The sequence below is a fragment of the Calypte anna genome, chromosome 9 (genome assembly GCF_003957555.1).
Source record: "Calypte anna isolate BGI_N300 chromosome 9, bCalAnn1_v1.p, whole genome shotgun sequence".
NCBI lineage: Eukaryota > Metazoa > Chordata > Aves > Apodiformes > Trochilidae > Calypte > Calypte anna.
In genome coordinates this window covers 17,382,452-17,404,139 of record NC_044255.1, presented here as the reverse complement: position 1 = coordinate 17,404,139, position 21,688 = coordinate 17,382,452, and the positions used below count along the sequence as shown (strand labels likewise).

The 21,688-nt window shown below is 35.5% G+C and overlaps 1 protein-coding gene across 1 annotated transcript in view; it reads left to right on the top strand.

The window, feature by feature from the left end:
* The window catches only part of ATP11B (ATPase phospholipid transporting 11B (putative)), a 57,969-nt gene that overhangs the window by 25,630 nt on the left and 10,651 nt on the right, over positions 1-21,688 (top strand). Inside the window, exons 12-29 of the mRNA XM_030456070.1 lie at positions 975-1,172; positions 1,422-1,580; positions 1,720-1,892; positions 2,274-2,342; positions 3,281-3,354; positions 3,441-3,544; positions 3,689-3,870; positions 4,583-4,786; positions 5,050-5,203; positions 8,311-8,413; positions 10,044-10,189; positions 11,133-11,192; positions 11,483-11,610; positions 12,424-12,562; positions 15,461-15,526; positions 15,806-15,909; positions 16,320-16,485; positions 20,072-20,157. Coding sequence (XP_030311930.1) covers positions 975-1,172; positions 1,422-1,580; positions 1,720-1,892; positions 2,274-2,342; positions 3,281-3,354; positions 3,441-3,544; positions 3,689-3,870; positions 4,583-4,786; positions 5,050-5,203; positions 8,311-8,413; positions 10,044-10,189; positions 11,133-11,192; positions 11,483-11,610; positions 12,424-12,562; positions 15,461-15,526; positions 15,806-15,909; positions 16,320-16,485; positions 20,072-20,157 — 2,315 coding nt within the window. The remainder of the gene's footprint in view (positions 1-974; positions 1,173-1,421; positions 1,581-1,719; positions 1,893-2,273; positions 2,343-3,280; positions 3,355-3,440; positions 3,545-3,688; positions 3,871-4,582; positions 4,787-5,049; positions 5,204-8,310; positions 8,414-10,043; positions 10,190-11,132; positions 11,193-11,482; positions 11,611-12,423; positions 12,563-15,460; positions 15,527-15,805; positions 15,910-16,319; positions 16,486-20,071; positions 20,158-21,688) is intronic.

Genomic DNA, 21,688 nt, shown 5'->3' with positions numbered 1-21,688 from the left:
ACTTTAATCATGGGGTGCTTGTTTTCATTAAGTAATCATAACCACACGCTAATTGATAGCACAGACATTCTTTAGCTTTGCAAACTGTTGACTACTTTGACACTCCCTTGCTTCAAAATTTGTTCTTACACCAATATCTGGTGTAAGAGATGCCCCCCTTTTTCTCATATCTAATCTTGACTACTCAATGTTGAGGTGTTGGTAAGAGTTTTTCCAAAGTACAGTTCAGATACTCTGTTTGTTGTGCAAATGGAGAGGAAACTTCAAAGAGAGTGTAATGTTGCATTTCACAGTTTGTTAAAAAAGAAATATCTGTCTTCTTACATACCTGTTTACCTGAAATGTATGTGTTGAACACAATGATTTGAGGAGGCATAGAAGTCTGTACTGTTGAAATCCAAATGGTCTTTCTCTTGTCATGTAGCTTGGATCACCTGAGTCACTGGGTAGTGCCAGTAAAGAGAAACCCTTTTGTTGCTCTGTTGTCCTAAACCACTAAGAATACTTGGAGATTCCTCTGATAACATGAAATATCAGTTGTTTGTATTTACCATTTATAGCTCCTTAGAAAAGCCTGTGAATGGAATTTTTTGATGGAATGGGGAGCATGTTAGTTTTTTCAGACCCAACTCTCTCAAGAGGTCTATTTGCAAACAGAATCACCATAACAGTTAATATTAATTGGCAGCCCTTCTGCAGGTTCAGTAGAAAGGACAAAAATTAATGAACTACAGAATGGAAGTATCCAGTCATAGCTTAAGGCAGTCTTTTTGGCATCTCAAAGGCACATTACTGGGGCAGCCTGGAAATGCCTGGGTTGTCATTGTGTGTGTTGGTTCTCTCATGTGTACATGGGACTTGTTTTCCTCTGGCTCTGTCAAGTTTTTAGGTTTTTATGCATGTTGAAACATAATAAAGTGACCGTGTTGCATACACTACAATAAACTTTACATTTTCTCTTTTTTCTCTTGTAGATTCTGCGATTTATTTCAGATTTTCTTGCTTTTCTGGTACTTTACAATTTCATCATACCAATTTCGCTCTATGTGACTGTTGAGATGCAGAAATTTCTTGGATCTTTTTTTATTGGCTGGGATCTTGATCTGTATCATGAAGAAACAAACCAGAGAGCACAAGTAAATACTTCAGACCTCAATGAGGAGCTGGGACAGGTAGTGTAAAGAAATGTTCTACTTTTTTTTTTTTTTGCTTACCTTCTATTTTATACCTTTTTTCATACTAAAATTTTTTACTGCAAACTTTATTAGTTGCACTTTAATTTCTGATTGATTCTAAAATAAGATTTTTACATGATCATAAAAAGGTGTGTGGTGGAGAAGGTGAATTGAGGTTGTTTAGGGTTTTTTTCCTTCTAGCATATACATGCAACTATAAGTTTGTTTTGTTTTATTTCACAAAAGGTAGAGTATGTGTTTACAGACAAAACCGGTACATTAACTGAAAATGAGATGCAGTTTCGGGAGTGCTCCATTAATGGCATAAAGTACCAAGAGGTCAATGGTAAACTAACTCCAGAGGGGTTTTCTGAAGATTCTCCAGATGGAAATAGGCATAGTTTGGTAAGTCTTTTTTTTTTTTTTTTTTTTTAAATTATTTATTTATTTAGATTTTTAAGTAAAAAACTAGTTTTTGTTAAGTATGTTCAAAACTGGGTTGATAACATATAAATGTTATAAATAATTTTTTTCTTTCTTATAGATGAAGGAGGAAGAACTCTTCTTGAAAGCAGTTTGTCTTTGTCATACAGTGCAGATCAATGCAGATCAGACAGATGGTGCTGATGGTCCCTGGCATGCCAATGGACTAACATCCCCACTGGAGTATTATGCTTCTTCACCAGATGAGAAAGCTTTAGTTGAAGCTGCAAGCCGGTGAGTTGTTCTGCCAAAATTATCTGATATAAAAATTACTTACTAGGGCAGACAATTAGTTGTAAAAGCAACCTTAAAAATTTCTCATAAAGGTTGTAAAGCCCAGGACCTGACACTGTCAGCTTACAATGGAAATCTACAGAAATAAAATACACAGATCCCTAGGCAAATTTACAAAGTGATGAATTAAAATATTTGTGGGAATCCTTGAGAAATGATACAGCACTTAAAATATTGTAGAAACTGGGCATCCTTAATCTTCTCCTGAAACAGAGGACAGTAATGGGATATGAGTCACTGTTTTCTTCCTTCTGTCCTGAACAATCAGTCGTCATTATATCTAAAATGATGATTAAATATATATTTTTATTTTTATTTTAGAGTTGGAGTAGTATTTACTGGAACTAATGGGGACAGTATGGAAGTAAAAAGCCTGGGAAAACCAGAACGGTATTAATTTTTATTCCTTGTTTCTTTTGAAGGACAGAACACTAGTGAAGATTAATTTAGTGCTCTCCTCTTAATCCTCTCTGTTCATAAAAAAGCTTTGCCTTTCAGCAGCGTGCTCTTTGTAATGCTTTTCCCTTGATGTCTTCATGACAGCTTGCATCTCGTTTCTTACTGACTGAAACTGGGATGCAAGAATTTTGAGTTACTCTTTGTAGGTGTGTATTGTAACAGTGTGTGTCTTTGCCCAATCCTCAAAGTTTGGGGCTGATAGAAAACTGGATTGCTCACTCAGGCCCTGGAGTTTGCTCTTTAACCTCTGGAAATTCCCCAAATCTGTCTCATGTATGCATAATCTAATTACATATTTTAAACTTTCTCCAAATTAATACAAATATTATTAATAATTTTGTATCTGCAGCATGTCGTAACACCTTCTGTCCCTGTGGTCTGTGCCAGGTAGTTGGCAGTACTTTAAAAAAGGTCTAAAATTACTTTTCTAAACTGGTAACAAAATGCTTCAAAAAATAGTCCAGTTATAACAGAACATATACTCTTTAGACTGTGTATTTTGTTTGAGTATTAGAAAATGTAATTGTCAAAGTTACACCTGAAGTGATGATACAAAGCTAGAAGACCTGGTGGCAATTTCCAGATGGAAAGCTAGTGTTCAAGAAAATATTCCTATTGGTAGAAAAACCTTTTATTTTTATGGTAAGGGAAATGAGCATATATTAAGTGATGAAAACCAGTCAAATGCACAAACACTGGTAACAGTGATTGTTGCTCAGCAGTGATAGCATTACTTTTAGATTACCATATGAAAATGCCACTTTCGGGGAGGCTTTATGGGATAGGTGTATATTTATAATTGTCTTTGGAAGTTTTTTTCTAAAAATGTTTTCTTCCCCTTCCCTCTTTTGTTAAAACCCAAAACACAGGTATAAATTGCTTCATGTTTTGGAATTTGATCCAAATCGCAGACGAATGAGTGTCATTGTAGAGAGTCCTTCAGGTAAGTGATCAGAAGTTGCACAAGTTGCAGTTGAGAACTTCCTAAATAGTATGTATTCTTAATTCTTATTAAATTTTATTTTTTAGGGGAAAAGCTTTTATTCACAAAGGGAGCAGAATCTTCCATTCTTCCTCGCAGTAAGAGTGGAGAAATAGACAAAACAAGGATACATGTGGATGAATTTGCATTGGTAAGTGTTTTATGTTTGAGCAGCTGATGGGGAGAAAATTCTTCTGGTAGAAATTCTGTGACTTAGAAGTGAAAAAATTTCAGGTGAAACCTTATTAGATCAGAATCTCGTCTGCTCTGAATGTAGTCTTTTATTTTCTCACAGAAAGGACTAAGAACTTTGTGCGTAGCCTACAGAAGATTCACACCTGAGGAGTACCAAGAAATTGGCAAACGCCTTCAGGAGGCCAGGACTGCCTTACAGCAACGGGAAGAAAGATTAGCAGATGTATTCAACTTCATAGAAAGGGATCTGGAGTTACTTGGGGCTACAGGAGTAGAAGACAAGTATGCTATGGAGTTTCTGCTAAACTGCAATCAAAACCAGCAAGTTTAGGATTTATAAGTGAAATGTGTACCATGAAAAACTCTCCCACCGACACCACAAGTTCTCTGCTATTCTTGTTTTAATATGTTCACCACTCCTTCAGACTGAGGAGCACTCAAAACTGATTTTGGCTTAGTACTTATGACAGAGTGCTTCATCAGGAAGGATTTAATGTCTATGAAACACAAAGTTGCAGGAAATATTAGGGGTAATGGCAAATTTCTTGGGGAAACTTCTATACATTGCTACTTTACAAGGCATTCATTCTGCTTACATAGTGTTTATTCTGTAAGGCAGTGGCTGTATTGTACACTGGAGGGTACAGATGGAGCATTTAAAAACTTTTTGTTTGCCACAGTAGGTGGTAATAGTTGTAGACTATTTTAAAGTTTCTCAAATGCAGCAGTGGTGCCTAATTTAAATTAAGATGTGCTCCTTACAGAGTTTTGATTACTTAATAGGATTGAAGTTGAGTTTCTGTTTCATCAAGGCCTTCATTTGATTGCTGGTAACAGAGTGTCGTGTGCCAGACTATAATATGTGTAGCATTGGAAATGCAGGTCTTAAATTGTCACCCCATTGGGGTTACAAAAGTAACATGGAGTTTCAGCATGAGCTTTCTTTTTTCTCTAAAGTGCTCAATTGATTATTTATGATTTTTCTTGTTTCTAGACTGCAGGAAAAAGTCCAAGAAACAATAGAAGCGCTCAGGTTGGCTGGTATCAAGGTGTGGGTACTCACTGGAGATAAGCACGAAACGGCTGTCAGTGTCAGTCTGTCCTGTGGACACTTCCACAGAACCATGAACATCCTTGAGCTTGTGCAGCACAAGTCAGACAGTACATGTGCAGAGCAACTGAGGCAGCTAGCCAAGAGGTAAAGTGTCTGAAATGTCATTATCTCAGTGGTGATCGTAGCATGGTTTTCTTTTATTTTTAAAGTTTATGACAGTCTCTTTAATATGTGTGCCAAACACAATGAAGTAGCCTGTTTTAAAACCTGTGAATATAACAGCAGACTTGAAGTAGCAGTCTGTCTAACAGGAAACTTCTTGGGTTTTTGTATTGGCAACTGAAGAGTTCATAATAAAATTTTAATTTTTTCATCACACCAATAAAAATGTTTTTGTTCCTGAGTAGAATAAAGGAAGACCATGTTATCCAGCATGGCCTAGTTGTGGATGGGACCAGCCTCTCTCTTGCACTCAGGGAACATGAAAAACTGTTCATGGAAGTTTGCAAAAACTGTTCTGCAGTGTTGTGCTGTCGCATGGCACCCCTTCAGAAAGCAAAGGTAAGTAAGTGACAATGTGTCCCGAAGGTACTTTCTGTCACGCTTTGAAGAGGCAAGAATTTCTAGAAAGGCTTTGTTTGCCTGACCTTCTGGGTGACTTTTGAATCTATGTTAAATTTAGTTGATCTTAAATACTTTACTCATAAGTTTCTGTGTGCATTTGTGAAAATTTGCAAGTGGATGAGGGAGAGAATCAAAATACTGCCACTGGGCAAGAGGAAGGATTTAGTCTTTAATCAGCCTTTTGAGTATTCTTAAGGCATTTTCTATGATGATCACCTGCATGCCTTTGCATTGCCTCTTTCATCACTTCTCCAAACCAAAAAAGCTAAATTGAAAGTTCATAAAGCTGTAGGGAAAAAAAATGTGCTTCTCTGTAGATTTAAAAAAACCCAGATTTGAGGAAGTAGAAGGGGAGGCTGAGGCCTGGTCTCCAGGAAGTTCTTCTTTAATGCTCTCTTCTAAAGACCATTTTTCCTTTACGAGTACTTAATTTTACTCAAGTAAAGATTAGAAAAACTCAAATTCAGATTTTGTGATTTAGTTTTTTACTTTAAAAAGCTAAGCTCTGAAGAGCTATATTATTTATTCTTTGATTTTGCAATTATCTCAATTTTCTCTTTCTTTTTGAGTAATATTCAGTGGTATACCTCCATCAGAGTATTTTTAAATTTATTATATTTTTAGCTTATCTGTATGCTTTAACAGGGTTTTGCACATCTTTCCAGTAACAGTAAACCTCTGAAAGGACAATGTTGCCCACTCTATTTTTACACCTCCTCAAAAAGGAAAGAAAAAAGTATCTTTTTACCTTTTAAAGCACTAGGACATCCTTAAATGAGGTAGTAAATGTGCTGAAGAGCTGGTTGTTCTACAGTAGTATGAGTGACTTGTTCTGAGGTCACTCTTCCTGCTTCCAACATTTAGCCAGGCTTTAGTGAAGTCTTTAGAATGACTTCGTTACAATTCTTCAGCTGTTTGATAAACTTACTATAATAATAATTTCAATAAACTATCATTAAATTTTTTGTGACTGCTGTGAGACTCTGTACACTCTTTTTAGCTGAATTTTTTTGCCATTCCCTCTCTTTAGGTGTAGTTATTTGCCTGTGTTGTGTCATTCTTGTCATTTAACTTTATAAAGCAAGTTTTCTGTACTGCCAGCTTTGGCAAATAACACCCAATGCTGTTTTCCTTAATTCTTAACCTGTCCTGCAGATAATCTCCATTATTTTCTGTGTTTTGTCATGAAGAACAGTAAAAATAAATTCTCACTCCAAGGAGTTATTAATTTTAAATACAGAAGTCTATAAGTCACTAAGACAAACTCCATATAGCGTGGGAGGCAAGATTAGAGAAGGGGTTTTATTGCAGTTTGTTCTAGAGTTGCATTTGTTGTGCTGTAGGCACACTTTTTGTGATGTTTACGCCAAGGGTTGAGCTGGAACTTATCTTAATATTTCCCTCATGGTTTCCTTTAAGTCTAATGCTTGTTAGCATATGGCTAGCCATCTCATTATGTATTTTTGTGTATTTTTTGGCTCAGAAGCATTTTAAAGCATCTTTTATGTCACTCATTCAGGGTTGCTGCTGCTGCTTGGTGTTAGTAAAATTTGCTGGAAGATTTGTCTTGATTTTTAGATGTATATGTGTGCCTGCCTAAATTAGCTGACTCCAGTGTGTCATGAGGACTGGTCTGGGTGACCTACTTCAGTCTCTTCAAGGCTGTTTACCAAGATCTGGTGCTAAATGTATTGAAATAATTACCCTTTTACAAATGGCAAACCTTTAAATTTTAATACTTGCTATTAGGAAAAGTAGTAGAAATCCATTAGGAGTTGGATTTCTCTTCATAAGACTTGCATTTAATCTCTGTTGTGTTTCTCATGTGATGTGAGTTACTGTTTCTGTGTGTCCATGCACCAACACTGCCAGCTACATCTCAATTATTTGAATAGAGCTGGTTGTGCCTTCTTACCTCATGCAGTTGTTGCTCAGTTGGTATTTCTGTTTTGGCTTTTCTGGAACTTTGGGAGGAAATGTAAATTTTTTTCATAAATATTTTTGGTTTTAGAAAGTCGTCTGGATCTGCATTCACACCTTTGCCTCTGGAGCCCACTTACAACTGAATTAGTGAAGCTTCTACCTTTAGTTAGGTCTCTCTGGGAGGTTAATGAATTACTAATTCTTATTAGTCAAAACCCTTATCTAAACTATTTGGGATATTTTTGGCAGTCACATTCATGATTTGTTTCCTTTCTGCAGAGAGTAGGGTATCATTGCTCTTCTCTTGAGGATTTGAGTGTCTTTTATGTAAATAACTTTTTCCCTCTGTCATTTTTTTCTGTGACTTTTCCAACTGAGAATAACCACTGGAGATAATGAAGTTGCTTTAAAAAGAAGCTATTTTCCTCAATAATAGCATGTATTGATTTTTGAGCTAATACATTGTTTTTCAGATTCTGCTTATATGCTGTTTAGTTCCATTAATTGAAAATTCAAAGAATCTGGGCATATCTAATAAAAGGCATTAAATCTGGATTAGTCCCTGAGTAAATTTTCAGTTCCAACATTTACTTGAATGCTTTGTTGTAGTGAAATGAGGCAACCAGGTGCCACTAATTGCCAGGTAGTGGGCATGAGCTTGTGTTAAGCCCACCTGTGCCTGATTAGAGCAAGCCCCCACTGCGCATGAGCAGGTACCTACCCACCTTTTATTGGCCCCCTGGTCCTGCTCATGCGCAGTGGGGGCCTACTCTAATCAGGCACAGGTGGGCTTAATACAAGCTCACGCCCACTACCTGGCAATTAGTGGCACCTGGTTGCCTCATTTCACTACACTTTGTATGGCATAGCACCAAATTATAAGATTTGTATGCATCTAAATAAGAATATCAAAAGAAGTTCAAGACAGGCATAATATTTAAATAAGGCTAGTGCCCCAGTTTTTCTAAAAGAGCAAGGAATTGGCCAATTACAGTGCACATGTATAAAATATATTAATTGTATATACAGGTAGGTAATTAAGATATTTAGGAATCAGTGGCATGGTTTGTTGACAGCCTGTCTGTTTAATCTGAAAAATTTCTGCCTTTTATTTTTTCCAGGTAGTGCGACTGTTAAAAACGTCTCCTGAGAAACCCATAACATTAGCAATTGGTGATGGTGCTAATGATGTGAGCATGATACAAGAAGCTCATGTTGGCATAGGTAAGTTTCTTTTGTCAAAACAGATAAAGGCAAATAAAATGCAAATTTTAGCAGAGGATTAATTAGATCATGAATAGTGTTTATGAACAGATAAACTTGAAACATTTCTGAACCTTAGAACATTTTGCCAGGGTGTTAACCTGAGTCATCTTTTGTAGCCGAGCTTTAATTAAATTTAAAATTTAAGGCTTTTAGCTTTCAGGAAATCTGGGTTTATTTTGTTTTCTACCAATAATCAGAGATCCTTCTTAGTGCTGCCTTAAGAACAGCAAAGACTTTGTAACTAGAATCTCAGAAGTACTCTGCTTTGAGTGTTAGAAGTGGCTATCTCTAACTTCAGGCATTGTCTGGTCCTAAGCTTCTCTGTAAAATTGACCTTTAAAGATTTCTTTTTGCTCAGTTGTTACTGTTTGCAGCATGTGCTAAATTCACTATAGAATTCCACATGTCTGTAGTTTGTCTCTGGGAAGAAGGCTTTCATAGTATTGCTTGAGACACTGTTACTGATTCTCAGCTAAGCTTGGTAGTTTTCTCTGTTCATATTGTCTTCTGATATCTGGCCAGGACTTAAATTTAAGCTTTTTTTTTTCCTCCATGCTATGTAGCTGAGTACAAAACACACACGTTACCGAATCCATACTCATCATGTAGTGTTTTGGCATTTCCTTCACTGACTTTTTGGATGTTGTTTATTACAGTAGTAAAAGCTGAAGGTTCTTACATAGGTATTGGAACATCAGAATATTCAGTCTGTCACCCTTTATGACATGTCATGTTCATCATGTGAATCATATGGCCATTGTTTTTGAGACCATGGATATATCCTATCAAATTATGCTTTATTCTACACTAGCTTGTCAACTGAATAAAGCTGATTATTAAAAATTAAACCATGATAGTTTTATTGTAATTTGTGGACTATTTGACATTTTGTGTACATTGGTCAGAACTAGTAATTCTTTGTCATGGAGGGTGATGGGAGCATTAAACTATTCTTTTTGAAAGCAGTCAGCACTTTTGAGTGTCTGTTTTTCAAGAATGCTGTGCCACATTTCTTCTGTAAAAGAGTATTTTGTGTTCTCTGTGTTTATCTTATTAATAGTTTTTAGATACAAATTTGTGCTCAGTTGTGACAAGTGGCCAGGCATTCTCAGCCCATCCCATTAAGTAAACTTACTGTAAGAATGGCATTTATTTTAATCTGCTGTTGGGTATAAGAATATTATTCCCAGAAAGTGCTGTAAGAAAAATGTCTCTGAAGTAAAACATACTAAGTGAAGTGATAATGGATGCATAATCATTTTAAGTGTTGAGAATGTTTGGTTTGGGAATTTCAGTTTTGTGTTAGTTCTTATTATTTCTATGTCTTTCCATAAATATTTTCTAAGTATAGGTTTGGTTTCTGTTTGTTTGTGGGGTTTTTAATTTGGGTTTGTTTTGGGATTTTTAATTGAATCAGTACCAATTAGCTGTAGGTGTCAGGAATAATGCCTTCATTAGGACCTGAAGGTTGTTTAAGTCCTTATAATGCTAAAGTGCAGGAAAACATAACTCTGTATGTCATTAGCTTTTTAAAACTTCTATTTTTAAAATGCCTAACTTGTTCTCTTTTGTTTCCCAAATATTACAGGAATCATGGGCAAGGAAGGAAGACAAGCTGTAAGAAACAGTGACTATGCAATAGCACGGTTTAAATTCCTCTCCAAGTTGCTTTTTGTTCATGGGCATTTTTACTATGTTAGAATAGCAACCCTTGTACAGTACTTTTTTTATAAGGTAAGTTTTCAAAGAGTGACAGTGAAGTTCACAGAACAATGTGTAACATTTTCCCAGCAATAAATCTATTTCAGATAGAACATTTTTGTGTGGAATAGGTAAAATATCTCTCTCCAACACATTTTCTAGTCTTTTAAAAGTATTTTTCAAGCAAATGCAGTAGTTTAACTGTGAAATTGTGTAGTACCTCCATCTAGAAATGGGTTCTGAATACCACAATGAGATGGGTTAGGCTGAGAGACAGATCTGTTTACTCCCTGAAAGCATTATTACTGCCTTGAAATTAGAGGCATTCTTTACCATGATGTAACAGTATAACTTTTTTTCTTATAGTATTAATACAAGCAAAATCTCTTCAGTTTACACAAAAGGAAAAAGCAGCACAGGAAATAGTTGAGGGAATTGTTACTTGATCATCAGTTTTGATAAAAAGTCAAAATTCACCATCTTCCTTTAAATTTATCTGAGATTCTAGCAACGGCCACCAAGGCACTTGTTATCTTCTATTGCTTACTTCCATTTTAAAGATAACAGCTTAGGTTTTGGTTTCTGTTTTGTCTACTCCCATGCAAAAAACTTATGTGAGCAGGGCACAGGCTTTCTTGAATGAAATGTGGAACCCAATTTGCAAAGAAATTCTTAAAAAGAAACTCAAGGGAAATCTGATTTATTTCTCTTCCTTTAATACTACTTGTACTTCTATAATGAGATGTGTTCATCAAGCACATGATATAAAGTTTATCTCTTTCAGGTTCATTTTCTCAGAGGACAAACAAAATACTCTTTCTAGCAAAGCATATTGCTTCACTTTTCCAAGTAAAATGCTGAAAGACTCTATGCTTTTCTGTGTATTTTTACCAGCTTGAAAGAGTTAGGTTTCTTTAAGGGTTGTGAGGCTTATATTGAGGATTAACCATTTCCTTCACTTTTTTTCTTTTTTCAGAATGTGTGCTTTATTACACCACAATTTTTATATCAGTTCTTCTGTTTGTTTTCACAACAAGTAAGTATTAGATGCCTCAGATCTTGGTAAATGTATATGAAATTCAGGTTAAATAAATAGAAATGTGGGAAAAAACTACACAGGAGCAGCACTGATTTTATACTTCAACTATCCATCTTAACTGTCTGCATTTGATAGCTTTAATGTTGCTGGATGGTCACGCAAGTGTTTTTTCTAACTAGTAAATTCACTTAATGATTTGTTCTTGCTATTAGTGCACTAAAAAATTTTAATAAATACAAACAACGTTTTATTTCAGAACACTCAAAATATTTTGTTTCCATTTCCAGACGCTGTATGACAGTGTATACCTGACTTTGTACAATATTTGTTTCACTTCCTTGCCTGTCCTCATATACAGTCTTTTTGAGCAGCATGTGCATCCGCATGTATTACAGAGTAAACCTGTGCTCTATCGGTATGTATGTCTTTCATATATTGTCACAGTAGCACATCATTTAGAAGAACAGTGGCATCTGCAGGGCTTGAAACTTGGTATTGCATCCCTACAGCATTTTTATCTGTAATTTTGGCGATTTTTAGTAACTTTTGAGGGAGGAAAAAACTGCAGCTACATTGTTTTCATCCTAGAAGTTAATTGATGCATGTCTTTTAAGAGAAGCATCTTTTTCTGTTGGTGATGCTAAGACTAGAGGGGAATCAAGCACTTGGTCAGTTTACACAGCATTACTTGTAGGAGGTGAAAAATCACTCAGACATGCAAATGAAAATCTAGGACAGTATGGTTAGAAGAATCACCATGAAATACTTTACAAAGAGGGGAAGTGATTTCCTGTTGAATTAGATGCCCTCCCAGTGGTTGCATGCTGCACTGCATACTGCTTTTTGGAGAGAAATGTATACTTTTGTGGAAAAGAAATGTCTCTTAGATTATTCTGTTTTTCCAAAGTTCTTTAAAGCAGAGCATGGGGCAAGTATTGGGAGATCAGTCTTTTTCTTCCTCTTGCAATTTCACCTCCAGAATGAAGAATTCTAGTTTGTACTTTTCTGAATTTGGCCATTTAGAGACCCTTACTATTGATAATCCCTGTATAAAGCAGAGGCAAATCATGAGAGCCTAGGTGTTCTTTTTTAGTGCATGACTGATGTATTTTTTCTTATGTCAGCATTCATTAAATGTATCTTGGTGCAGCCAAAAGCCACATTTATTCAAAGCAGTAGCAGTCATGCAGAGGGAATCTGAAATCCAAAATCTGTTCTATTTCTGCAGGGACATCAGTAAAAATGCCCATCTTGGGTTTAAACCATTTCTCTACTGGACCATCTTGGGCTTCATTCATGCGTTTGTTTTCTTTTATGGCTCATATCTTCTAATGGGAGAAGACACCTCTCTGCTGGGAAATGGCCAGGTACAGTATCACAAGAATTATTCTGTATTTCTGGTGACATTTCTTAATGTTTTGGGGTTGTTGTGTTTTTGTTTTGTTTGGAGGTTTTTTTGTTGTTGTTGTTTTGGAAAATCCTCTAGTGTCAGAAAAATCTAAGATTTTCCTATTTTTCTGAATTCCATAATAACCAAAAATGCTTTGCAGTATCCATGTGTGCTCTCAAGAGTGCCATTTATCAGTGCGGAGACTGTAATACTCATCAGAAAACCATGAAGAACACGTAAAATACACTTGTTCTGAAAGATAGTTGTCTTAAACTTCTTTTTATTTTTCATACTTTTTTTGTCAAAACAATGTCATAACTTCAATAAATGAAGATTTGTATTCATGCAGGACTCAGATGAGTTGGATGTAACTGATCTGTCAAACAATGGCTCCTCTTTAGCACTGGTTATAAAACTAGGCTGAAGTTCAAAAGATGCTGAAAGTCTTAAAGCTTCTCCCGAGAATGTATTACATTAATTGCTCAGATTTTTTCTAAATTAAGTGATGCAAGCTGCTTTTATTTTTTTTAATTAATAAATGTTTTTAAGACAATAAATGAAATAATCAAATACTGATTTGACCCCTTCTGTTTTAAAGTTGTTAAAGTTAACAGGAAAAAAAACTCTAAAGCCTGGGTGCAACTATTACAAGTTTGCTTCCTCCCCAGTTCTGGGTTAGTTAACCCCATTTAGAACAGTTAGATTCTTATTTTTCTCTCAGAAAACTGTTATGTATAGTAATGCAAAAATATATTTGCTTCTCTCATTATGCCATTCTTAAAACTGACATTAAGTGTTTTCTGATTCTTGTGTAGTGTTTGGTTGAGTTGCAAGTTGTGGCAAAAGGTACAAAAGCAGCATCATTCTGTATTCAGAGCTGTCACCTGGTGATAAGAAGTGAGTGTGAGCTCAGGTAGTTTAGCCAAAAAAACGTTTTTCCATTTAATGGTGGACAGACAGACAGTGGCCAGAATAGTGACTAAAATCAGAGAGCATGTGAACTGGTTGTGAGCATCCCTGCAGGGAAAGGACCAGTACAGGGGGAATGGTGCAGCTGTCCAGAGTACCTATTTCATTATGAGATGTAAAGTATCTGTGGTGCACAACCTGTGCTGCAGACTTTAATGTGTGTCTGAAAAATTCGAAGTTAAGGCAAGAGAAACTCATGTACTGCTGAAGTGCTTTCTTGTAACAGTCCTGAAGAAGTGATCACTTTGTGTGAATGTATGATGCACAGTGCTGTCAGTGCAAAGCACCAATTTCTCATCCTGAGTTCTCAGATAGGAGCAAAGAAGAATAGAAAAGACTGTAAATTATTTGTTTATGCCAGTGATTTGTTAGGCTTGCCTCAAGACACTGTACAACAACTTGATCTTTTAGTTCTTTTTTCTCCCCCCTTTTTCATGCTGTGCATGTCGCCAGATATTGAAACCTAACAGGCAAATGGTAAGAGTTTAGAAGAGGAGGAGATACAAAATATTGTATCTGATGTTTCATAGGATTAAAGGATATAGCATCCACAGTGTAAATGTGTTCAAAAATAAAATGGTGGCAAGAAGTTCTTCACATTTTGCATTCTAACTCTGTGACAATTGAGAGCAGTGTTAGCAAAGACACTTTCTTTCACAGGTCACTTGAGAGCAGTAGTCCCAGTTTTACTTCAAAATTAATATTGCAGCTGTTAACAGCAAGTGCTTTGCTTGTTAAACGTCACTCTTAGTGTGACAAGTAAACAGAGGGCTTCAGAAGACATGTTAAAAGAAAGATCTTTGAAATTACCAGGTAAATCAAGGCTCATGGCTGCCTCAGTTTTCTACCTTGAGCTGAGATAAGCATTAGTGAGATCTGTCATCAAGCTGTTGGGGTGGATTGTTTTTTCAGTCAGAGCTCTGTAACAAGGACTACAACTGTGCAAATCCCAGTTTTGTGCCCCTGTGCTGTACTAACAAATCAACTCCAGATTGAGTTCTGATTGCCTGTCTGCATGTGTTAGCTTTCCCCTTGCTTGCCTAGTTTGCTACTGGTACATACCCAAGTTCAGGGTTCAGTGTGTCAGTGGCAGTAAAACAGCAACATCTTCAGTAGTAGCACCCAGATTGCCTATAGGAGCAGAGCAGTTGGATCCCTTGTAGAACAGCAGTGTGTGTCTGAGCAGCATGTGTGTAGATAGATAAACTCAGCATCCCTGCTTCATTGTCAGAGCTGAGATTTTATTGTTGTAGAACTTGTTCAGAGTTTTGATAGTTTAATTTACATGGGCAAGAGACTACAAAGTGACAGATACAGCATTTTAGAATTGAAGCTTAATTTTGGTTTTGTTAGCCTTGAAACAAAGTGTCTTTTCTGTAGAATTGTCTAAGAATAATATAATGGCACCATTATTTTTGAATTGTAAAATTGTGCTTGGGATAAAAGTAAACTTTCAGATGATGCTGCATGTTGAAAATGATCTGGAAATGTTTAAATTCAGTGTTTTGCTCTTACATTAAGGTGAATACCTTTCACCCAATATTTACTTTCTACTGGATGCTTATATTTAGTGGATCAAATTGATAACTTCATTTTCCTATTGTGTCATGTTACTGTTTTGGACTCCATATTTCATATAGCCTCTGTAGTAATTTGTTTTGAACAAGAAGGATGACTTGTGGGTTGCTAATTTTGCTATCATAAGCTGTATTCTTTTCTAGTAGTGTGTGTTGTACCCTTCTTCCTTTTTTCACAGTGATTACTTGTTGTAAGCTTATGTCCACAGACTTCCTTCATTAGTGTAGCTGACTTCAGATGAATCTAACTTGATTATGAATGCTCTTAACTGTTGTTTCTTTTTTGTTTTTTTTTTCTTCCATGATTTTTTGCCTTGCTGTGTTCTTAGATGTTTGGAAACTGGACATTTGGCACTCTGGTCTTCACTGTTATGGTCATAACGGTTACAATGAAGGTATGAGATTATGCTAATTGCTCTCTGTGTTTAGGTATTCAAGTAAATATGTAGTAGACCAGTAATTTAAAAGTGATCAGAAGTTATACAGAAGTGATTCTTGAAGATTCCAGATCAGTGATTTTTATGTTTGGTTTCAATCATGGGTAAAATTTTCTTCATAGTTTTTATATCTTACAGAAAAGTTAAATGAAGTGGAAGTTCATAAATATATTCAGTATTTATCATTTTCTGTGAAGTGGGGGGAAAAAAAGTTCACTAAAGTTATCTCTGTTTTAGATGGCACTAGAAACTCACTTCTGGACATGGATAAACCATTTTGTTACTTGGGGATCCATTGTATTTTATTTCCTATTCTCCTTGTTTTATGGGGGAATTATCTGGTGAGTGATTTTTTTCATTATTTTTTTCTTTTTACTAGAAGGACTTTTTTTTCAAAAGTAGATTCCCAAAGGTAATTGTAATAGGTAAATGTTTGCAAGAGCAATGAAGATGCCGGGGTTTGAATTACTGAGGTGATGTATTTTTTGATTGATAAGATGGCAATTAATTTCCTGCAACACCCTTTAAAACTAAACCACATTTCCCTTTGAAGTTTGGTACCCTCCTTACCTGGAGGTTCTTTGCAGGTCAGATCCAGCATTGCTAGACTTCTTCATAGACACTGTGCAGCTGTACCTCTGCATCCTGAGGGTCTTGCTGTTTGATATAAAATAATACTTGAGCCTACCTGTGCTGTACTTTTGTTTCTAGAAGTTGCTTTTAGTAACTGGCACTTCTTTTAACTTTTCAGGCCATTTTTACATACCCAGGACATGTACTTTGTATTTGTTCAACTGTTGTCAAGTGGTTCTGCTTGGTTTGCCATAATCCTCATAGTAGTTGCTTGTTTGTTTCTTGATGTTGTGAAGAAAGTGCTGTACAGACATCTACAACCAACGAGTACTGAAAAAGCTCAGGTAATGTCATGCTTTGGTACCCAACTTGATTAATAGTTAAAAGAACACTTCTGTTAAAATGTGCCTTGTAAGCTAATTACTTTCCTATGGTATTTAATTATCCTCTTACATTGCTGTCATGTTTAATGCATAAAAGTGTTCGCATTTAAAACCATAATTGGTAATTCAAAATTACAAAAATGAGCATGCCTTTTTACAAGGAAATAACGTTTGTATTTAAGTAATTGATACAACAGTAGAACTGTATATAACAAGGTCACTCAGTCTTTTGCACCTCAGCTTGCCACAGGCTGAGGGGATCATAGTGTGCATTTTTGTACTGCTTTACAGATCATAGCTTATTCTCACTTTTGTCTAGGTACTAGAAGCTCTCTATTTGACTCTAATTGGCACTGAATCGTTGTTAAAATGTAATGAAAACAGTAATTTTAAATATTACTTTAGTAAGACTAGTTTTAATTAGTATTACTTAAATCTCAATCATATCATGTGCTATGTATTCGATTGTTGATTATGTAATTAAAGATAATTACCCACATGGCATTTTCATAAATTCATAGAAGAGGTCTAAAGACATGCTGTGATAACAATCTCCCTTGTGCCTGACACAGGCTACGAAAATGCCTTGAAAACATTTTGTTGAAATTAGGCAGTCTTTTAGGTAAATATTTCATCCGTCTTTGAGTATTTTCTTCTTTTTAGTGACAGCTAGAGAGAAGTCATCCTGACCCAATGTTCTAATAGTTACTGTCTCTGATTTGTTTTCAGCATTTTATATTTTTAAGCTTTTTATGCTAAACTGAAAAGCTTTCTGTTAACTTATTATTATTCATGGTTAGGTTAGGTCTCTTTAAGTAGATTGGAGAATTGCATCTTTTGTCAAAAACATTATTTTCCAGTCTTTTAATCATTCTTGTGTTTCTTCTGTAACCATCACTGTTCCTCAGCCTCATCTTGTATTTGGGATTTCACCACTGGACACAATATTGCAGCACAGCATAGATTAGTGCCAAGTACTGAAATAATAAATCCCCAGCTATATTCAGTTAACAAAATAATATATATCAATAACTTGTTCTGCATCTGTTTCTCATCTACAAGTGATCATGTTGCTTTCTTCCAGGTCATTGATGAGGGGTCAAATAACATAGGAACAAAAAAAAAAAGTGAAAGTGAATGAAAAATCCAGTTTACAAAAATATCCAATATACATTGATGTTCTGAAAGTTGTTAGCAATTTTTAGTCTTATTTTTGTGTCAGATTGATTTTGTGATGTCCTGAGTAGTTATCCAAATTACACTGACCCATGCAGCTCTTAACTATATTACAATTGACACTGTTACCCTGAGCAGCTAACTTTGCAGTTGCTTTGATATAAGCAAATGTTAATTTTCTTAAATTAAATTGCTCTTCTAATTTGTCTGTTTAAAAAAAAAAAAACAGCCATAAGACATTCTTTTAATGTGGCAAGGATCAACATTATGCAGAAAAACATTTTGCTAGCCAAAGTATTTCATTAGTCTTTTTTCAGCTGCTGCTTTTTTCCAGTCATCAAATTTTATGGGGTTTTTACTTCAAAACCACTAGAGCCAATATTGATTGAACATTTCCCTTTCCTTCCTTCCTGTACGTCAGCTGTTTCTATTTGGCAGTATCTAGGCATTGGTCGTTGAGGTTTCTCATGTTCCCAAAGTGCTTGAATTATAAACCAAAAAGCTTACATCTTTTTTCTCTCACCTTGTCCGTGTACTTCTTGTTGTATTCTCTTGCATTCTGATCCAAATCTAAAGAATTTCTGGGTTCAGTTTGCTTCTATTGCTTCTGTGTCATCAAAATAGCAGTCAGACTTCTTATTTTGAAGAAACAATCTTGATGTCTAACACCTTTCCTGAGTGCTACAGCTTGGTCCATAGCCCTGGGGACTTTGCTTTGTGTGTATTTTTTTTTTTTCCTCTCTCCTTGATTCCATTCTACTTCGTCATTTGACAGTGTCAGCATTATGGTCTCTGTTTACAGAAATACTGTCTTTTCCTGGCATTGCATCATTGAGCTATCTAAAATCTGGTTTGACCAGAAATGCTTCAGTAGCCATTTACTGGTTTCTCTCTGTGTGTCTGGTAGTGAAATCATAGTTAAAATATCTTCTTGTGTGAAAAGAAGGCACCTATTTGTTGCTTTCTTGAGGTTTAATCTGTTGATATTTTCCCACTCTTAATGGGACAGTGAGACCCACTGAATTTCATCAGCTGTTCTTGTAGTGAGGAAGAGACATAAGTGAAGATTAACAGATGACCCACGTAGCACATTTATTGTCAAGAAGTGACAATGGTTCTTTCATTATTATATCTCATTATATTTGTTCGAAATTTCTAGTAAATCTTTTAATTTCAGCTTCAAAGCAGAGGAAAGGACTCTGACTTTCAAATAGAATGAGTTTTGAGAATGTCTCTGTTCTACAAGCTAAGGAATTTTCTGCAGAAGTCATTTAAAGAGAGTTAATCTAGAAGCTTACTTTACAGTTAATCAGTTTTTAACAGAGCAAGATAATTTGTTATGTGAACTAGTCACTAATTTTTTAATCACAGCTATTTTTCTCTCACCATCATTTAAATTCTAAAATATTCCAAGGAGCAGTGAGCAAAACCCAGGTTTCTCAACTGAAAATTCTTGCCCCCATTGTTTTAGTCTTTCAGAAACTTTAGAGTACACAAGCTGTGCAGGTTACCCAACTTAATGCTCTGAATTTGATGTATGTGTAGGCATCTGCCTTATTCTACAGGGTATATAAGGACCTTGATCTTGTATCTTTGATTTAGTAGATAGAGAAGGTTGTAACATCAACAGTCAATCTGTCTTTCATGTTACATCTAGCGAATTTTTTTCACAAGCCAGCAAAGAAATTGAACTGTTATGAGAGAGAAACACAAGAATTTCTGCTAAAGTTAAACTTATAAATATTGTTCTGTGTCACAAGGACTTTTAAAAAGTTCTGCTTTGGGAAGTCAATATATTAAAAATTTAACGGGCAAGCATTAGTTGACTTTCATAGAGGAATGAGTTTGGTTAACTACCATTCTTAAGGAATTTAGGTGTGTCATTTTCATTTTTTTTTCTGTGTTCCAAGTTTTTATTTGCTGATCTTAAAGAAAATCCATCTTACTGTGTTTGACTTTGGTCTGTTGCACTGAGATAGATTCTGGGTAATTTCTGACTGTTACAGAATCGTATAGGCAGAAGTGGACACTAAAGTAAAAATCTTGGTTAAAAATCTAAATTACAGCACTATTGAGGACAGAAGGTAATAATGAATCAAGATGTCTGGTACAGATGTAAAAGTTTATAGGCCTTTTTTATAAAAGTTTATAGGCCAGTTTGAAAGCTAAGATATATATAAAAGAATGGTCCTAGCAAACAATAACTGGCTGTGGTGGTCCCAGGAGCTGTCCTGAAGGTACCAGGCTTGTGTTCTCTATATGATTGTGTATTCCACTTAATAACAATGTCTTGTCCTGTGTCTTTCTCTTAGAAAATTACTGCTGCTACTTACTGACATGTATGTTCCATCCCTTCTCTGTCCAATTGTAGATGTACTCCAACAGAGTTGCTTTAAGTGACGAGTTCATCGCACTGCAGCCATTGTCCAGGGCAAGGAATCAGCTGAGCAAAATTAGGTAGAGTAGGAGGGACAGTTCCTCGTCAACTCTTATGCATGCTGAAGGTGAACTAACCAGTGCTGAGAGAGATGGGAAGAGGCATGATTATATAGTGGGTTCAGAGGGCAATACCTGTAGTGCAGATACATTCAGTTTGGTTATTTCTTGGCTTTGCTCTGTGTTTTTGAGCCAAATGCTTCTCCTAAATAGCATGTGTTGTACGTGCTGTTTTTAGGAAAAAAAACATCCCTAGCATGATGCTCAACTTTCAGAATACGGAGCGCTCTTCTTGCATCCATTTTTTAAATAATCACAGTTTCTAGCATGGTAATAATGCTTTTAATTTGTTTATAATAAAAATTAACAGTGCTTTTTGCATGCTGGATAATTTCAGCTTCATAAGGCTGTGACAGGAAGGTCTGTGTATTTCAGGCAGCAGTTTCTTGCGAGTTGTTTGCCTATTATAATTTGCTTTTTCTTATGTTGAAAGGGCAGAAAATGTTTTGTTTGGGTGCAGTACATAAACCTGTGCAGCTAAGGCTTTTTGTGTTTGTTTGTGCATCTATGAAAGTTGAGTGTTGTTTGTTTTCAATGTGTATGAATACATTTCTAAAAGCATTTGGCTACAAAGTCCTAGAAATTCTTAAAAAACAAGATCAAAGTATAAATGTGTCTGTGTAGGTGAAGCATTTATGATTCTGAAAGTCTTTGAGTGCACTGAGGTCAGTGCATGAAATCCTATGAAATGCTTATTGTCATTTTTAAGACTAAAACTTCCATATGCATCAATAATGTCTCAACCTGTTTGATGTTTTATCCCACCCTTACCTACTTGTATATTTTACAGCAAGAATTAACGCAACGGACTGATTCCTTTTAAATGTTTTTAAGGTGACTGTTGTTTGAAAACATGCAATAGTTGCTAGGAGAACCAACCAAGCTACGTTTTTGGGTCTTAATTGCCATTTGTTAACTGAGGGAAGAAAACAGGAGACAGGAAACTGACGCTGTGGATTAATAGTGGGGATTAATAGCAGGTTAATTGAAACAGAGGACAAAAGTTCTTTCAAAGAGAATGAAAAAAGTGAAAAGCTTTGTGTTTCCTCTGAGAGTATTCTAGACCTTTGCAAGGCAAAATTTGAAATGGATATTGTGTTTACTTGTTAGTTGTCACACTGTGAAACAAATCAAACTAGAATTCAAGCACCTCAGGGAGATAATGGTGGGGTTTGGTTGCTTGGTTTTATCTAATTGCTTACTACCTTTAAAACAGGCAAACTGCAGTAAACCTCTTCAATTTTAGTAAACTTAGCAACGTATTGGGGAGATTCCTTTGCAAAACGTTTACAAAAGCTTTTTTAAATTCTGCTTATCAATGTCATGTAAATAAGTTGTCTTTTCAAAACTTTGGAAAAATATGTTTTCAGTAAACTTCTGTTTTCTTACTGAATTATTACAGTGATGTATGTAGTGTAACATATCTGCTCCAAGAATTTTAAAACAAAACATTGTTAAACTTTCCAAAACTAAGTATGTTGTTTTCAGAAAG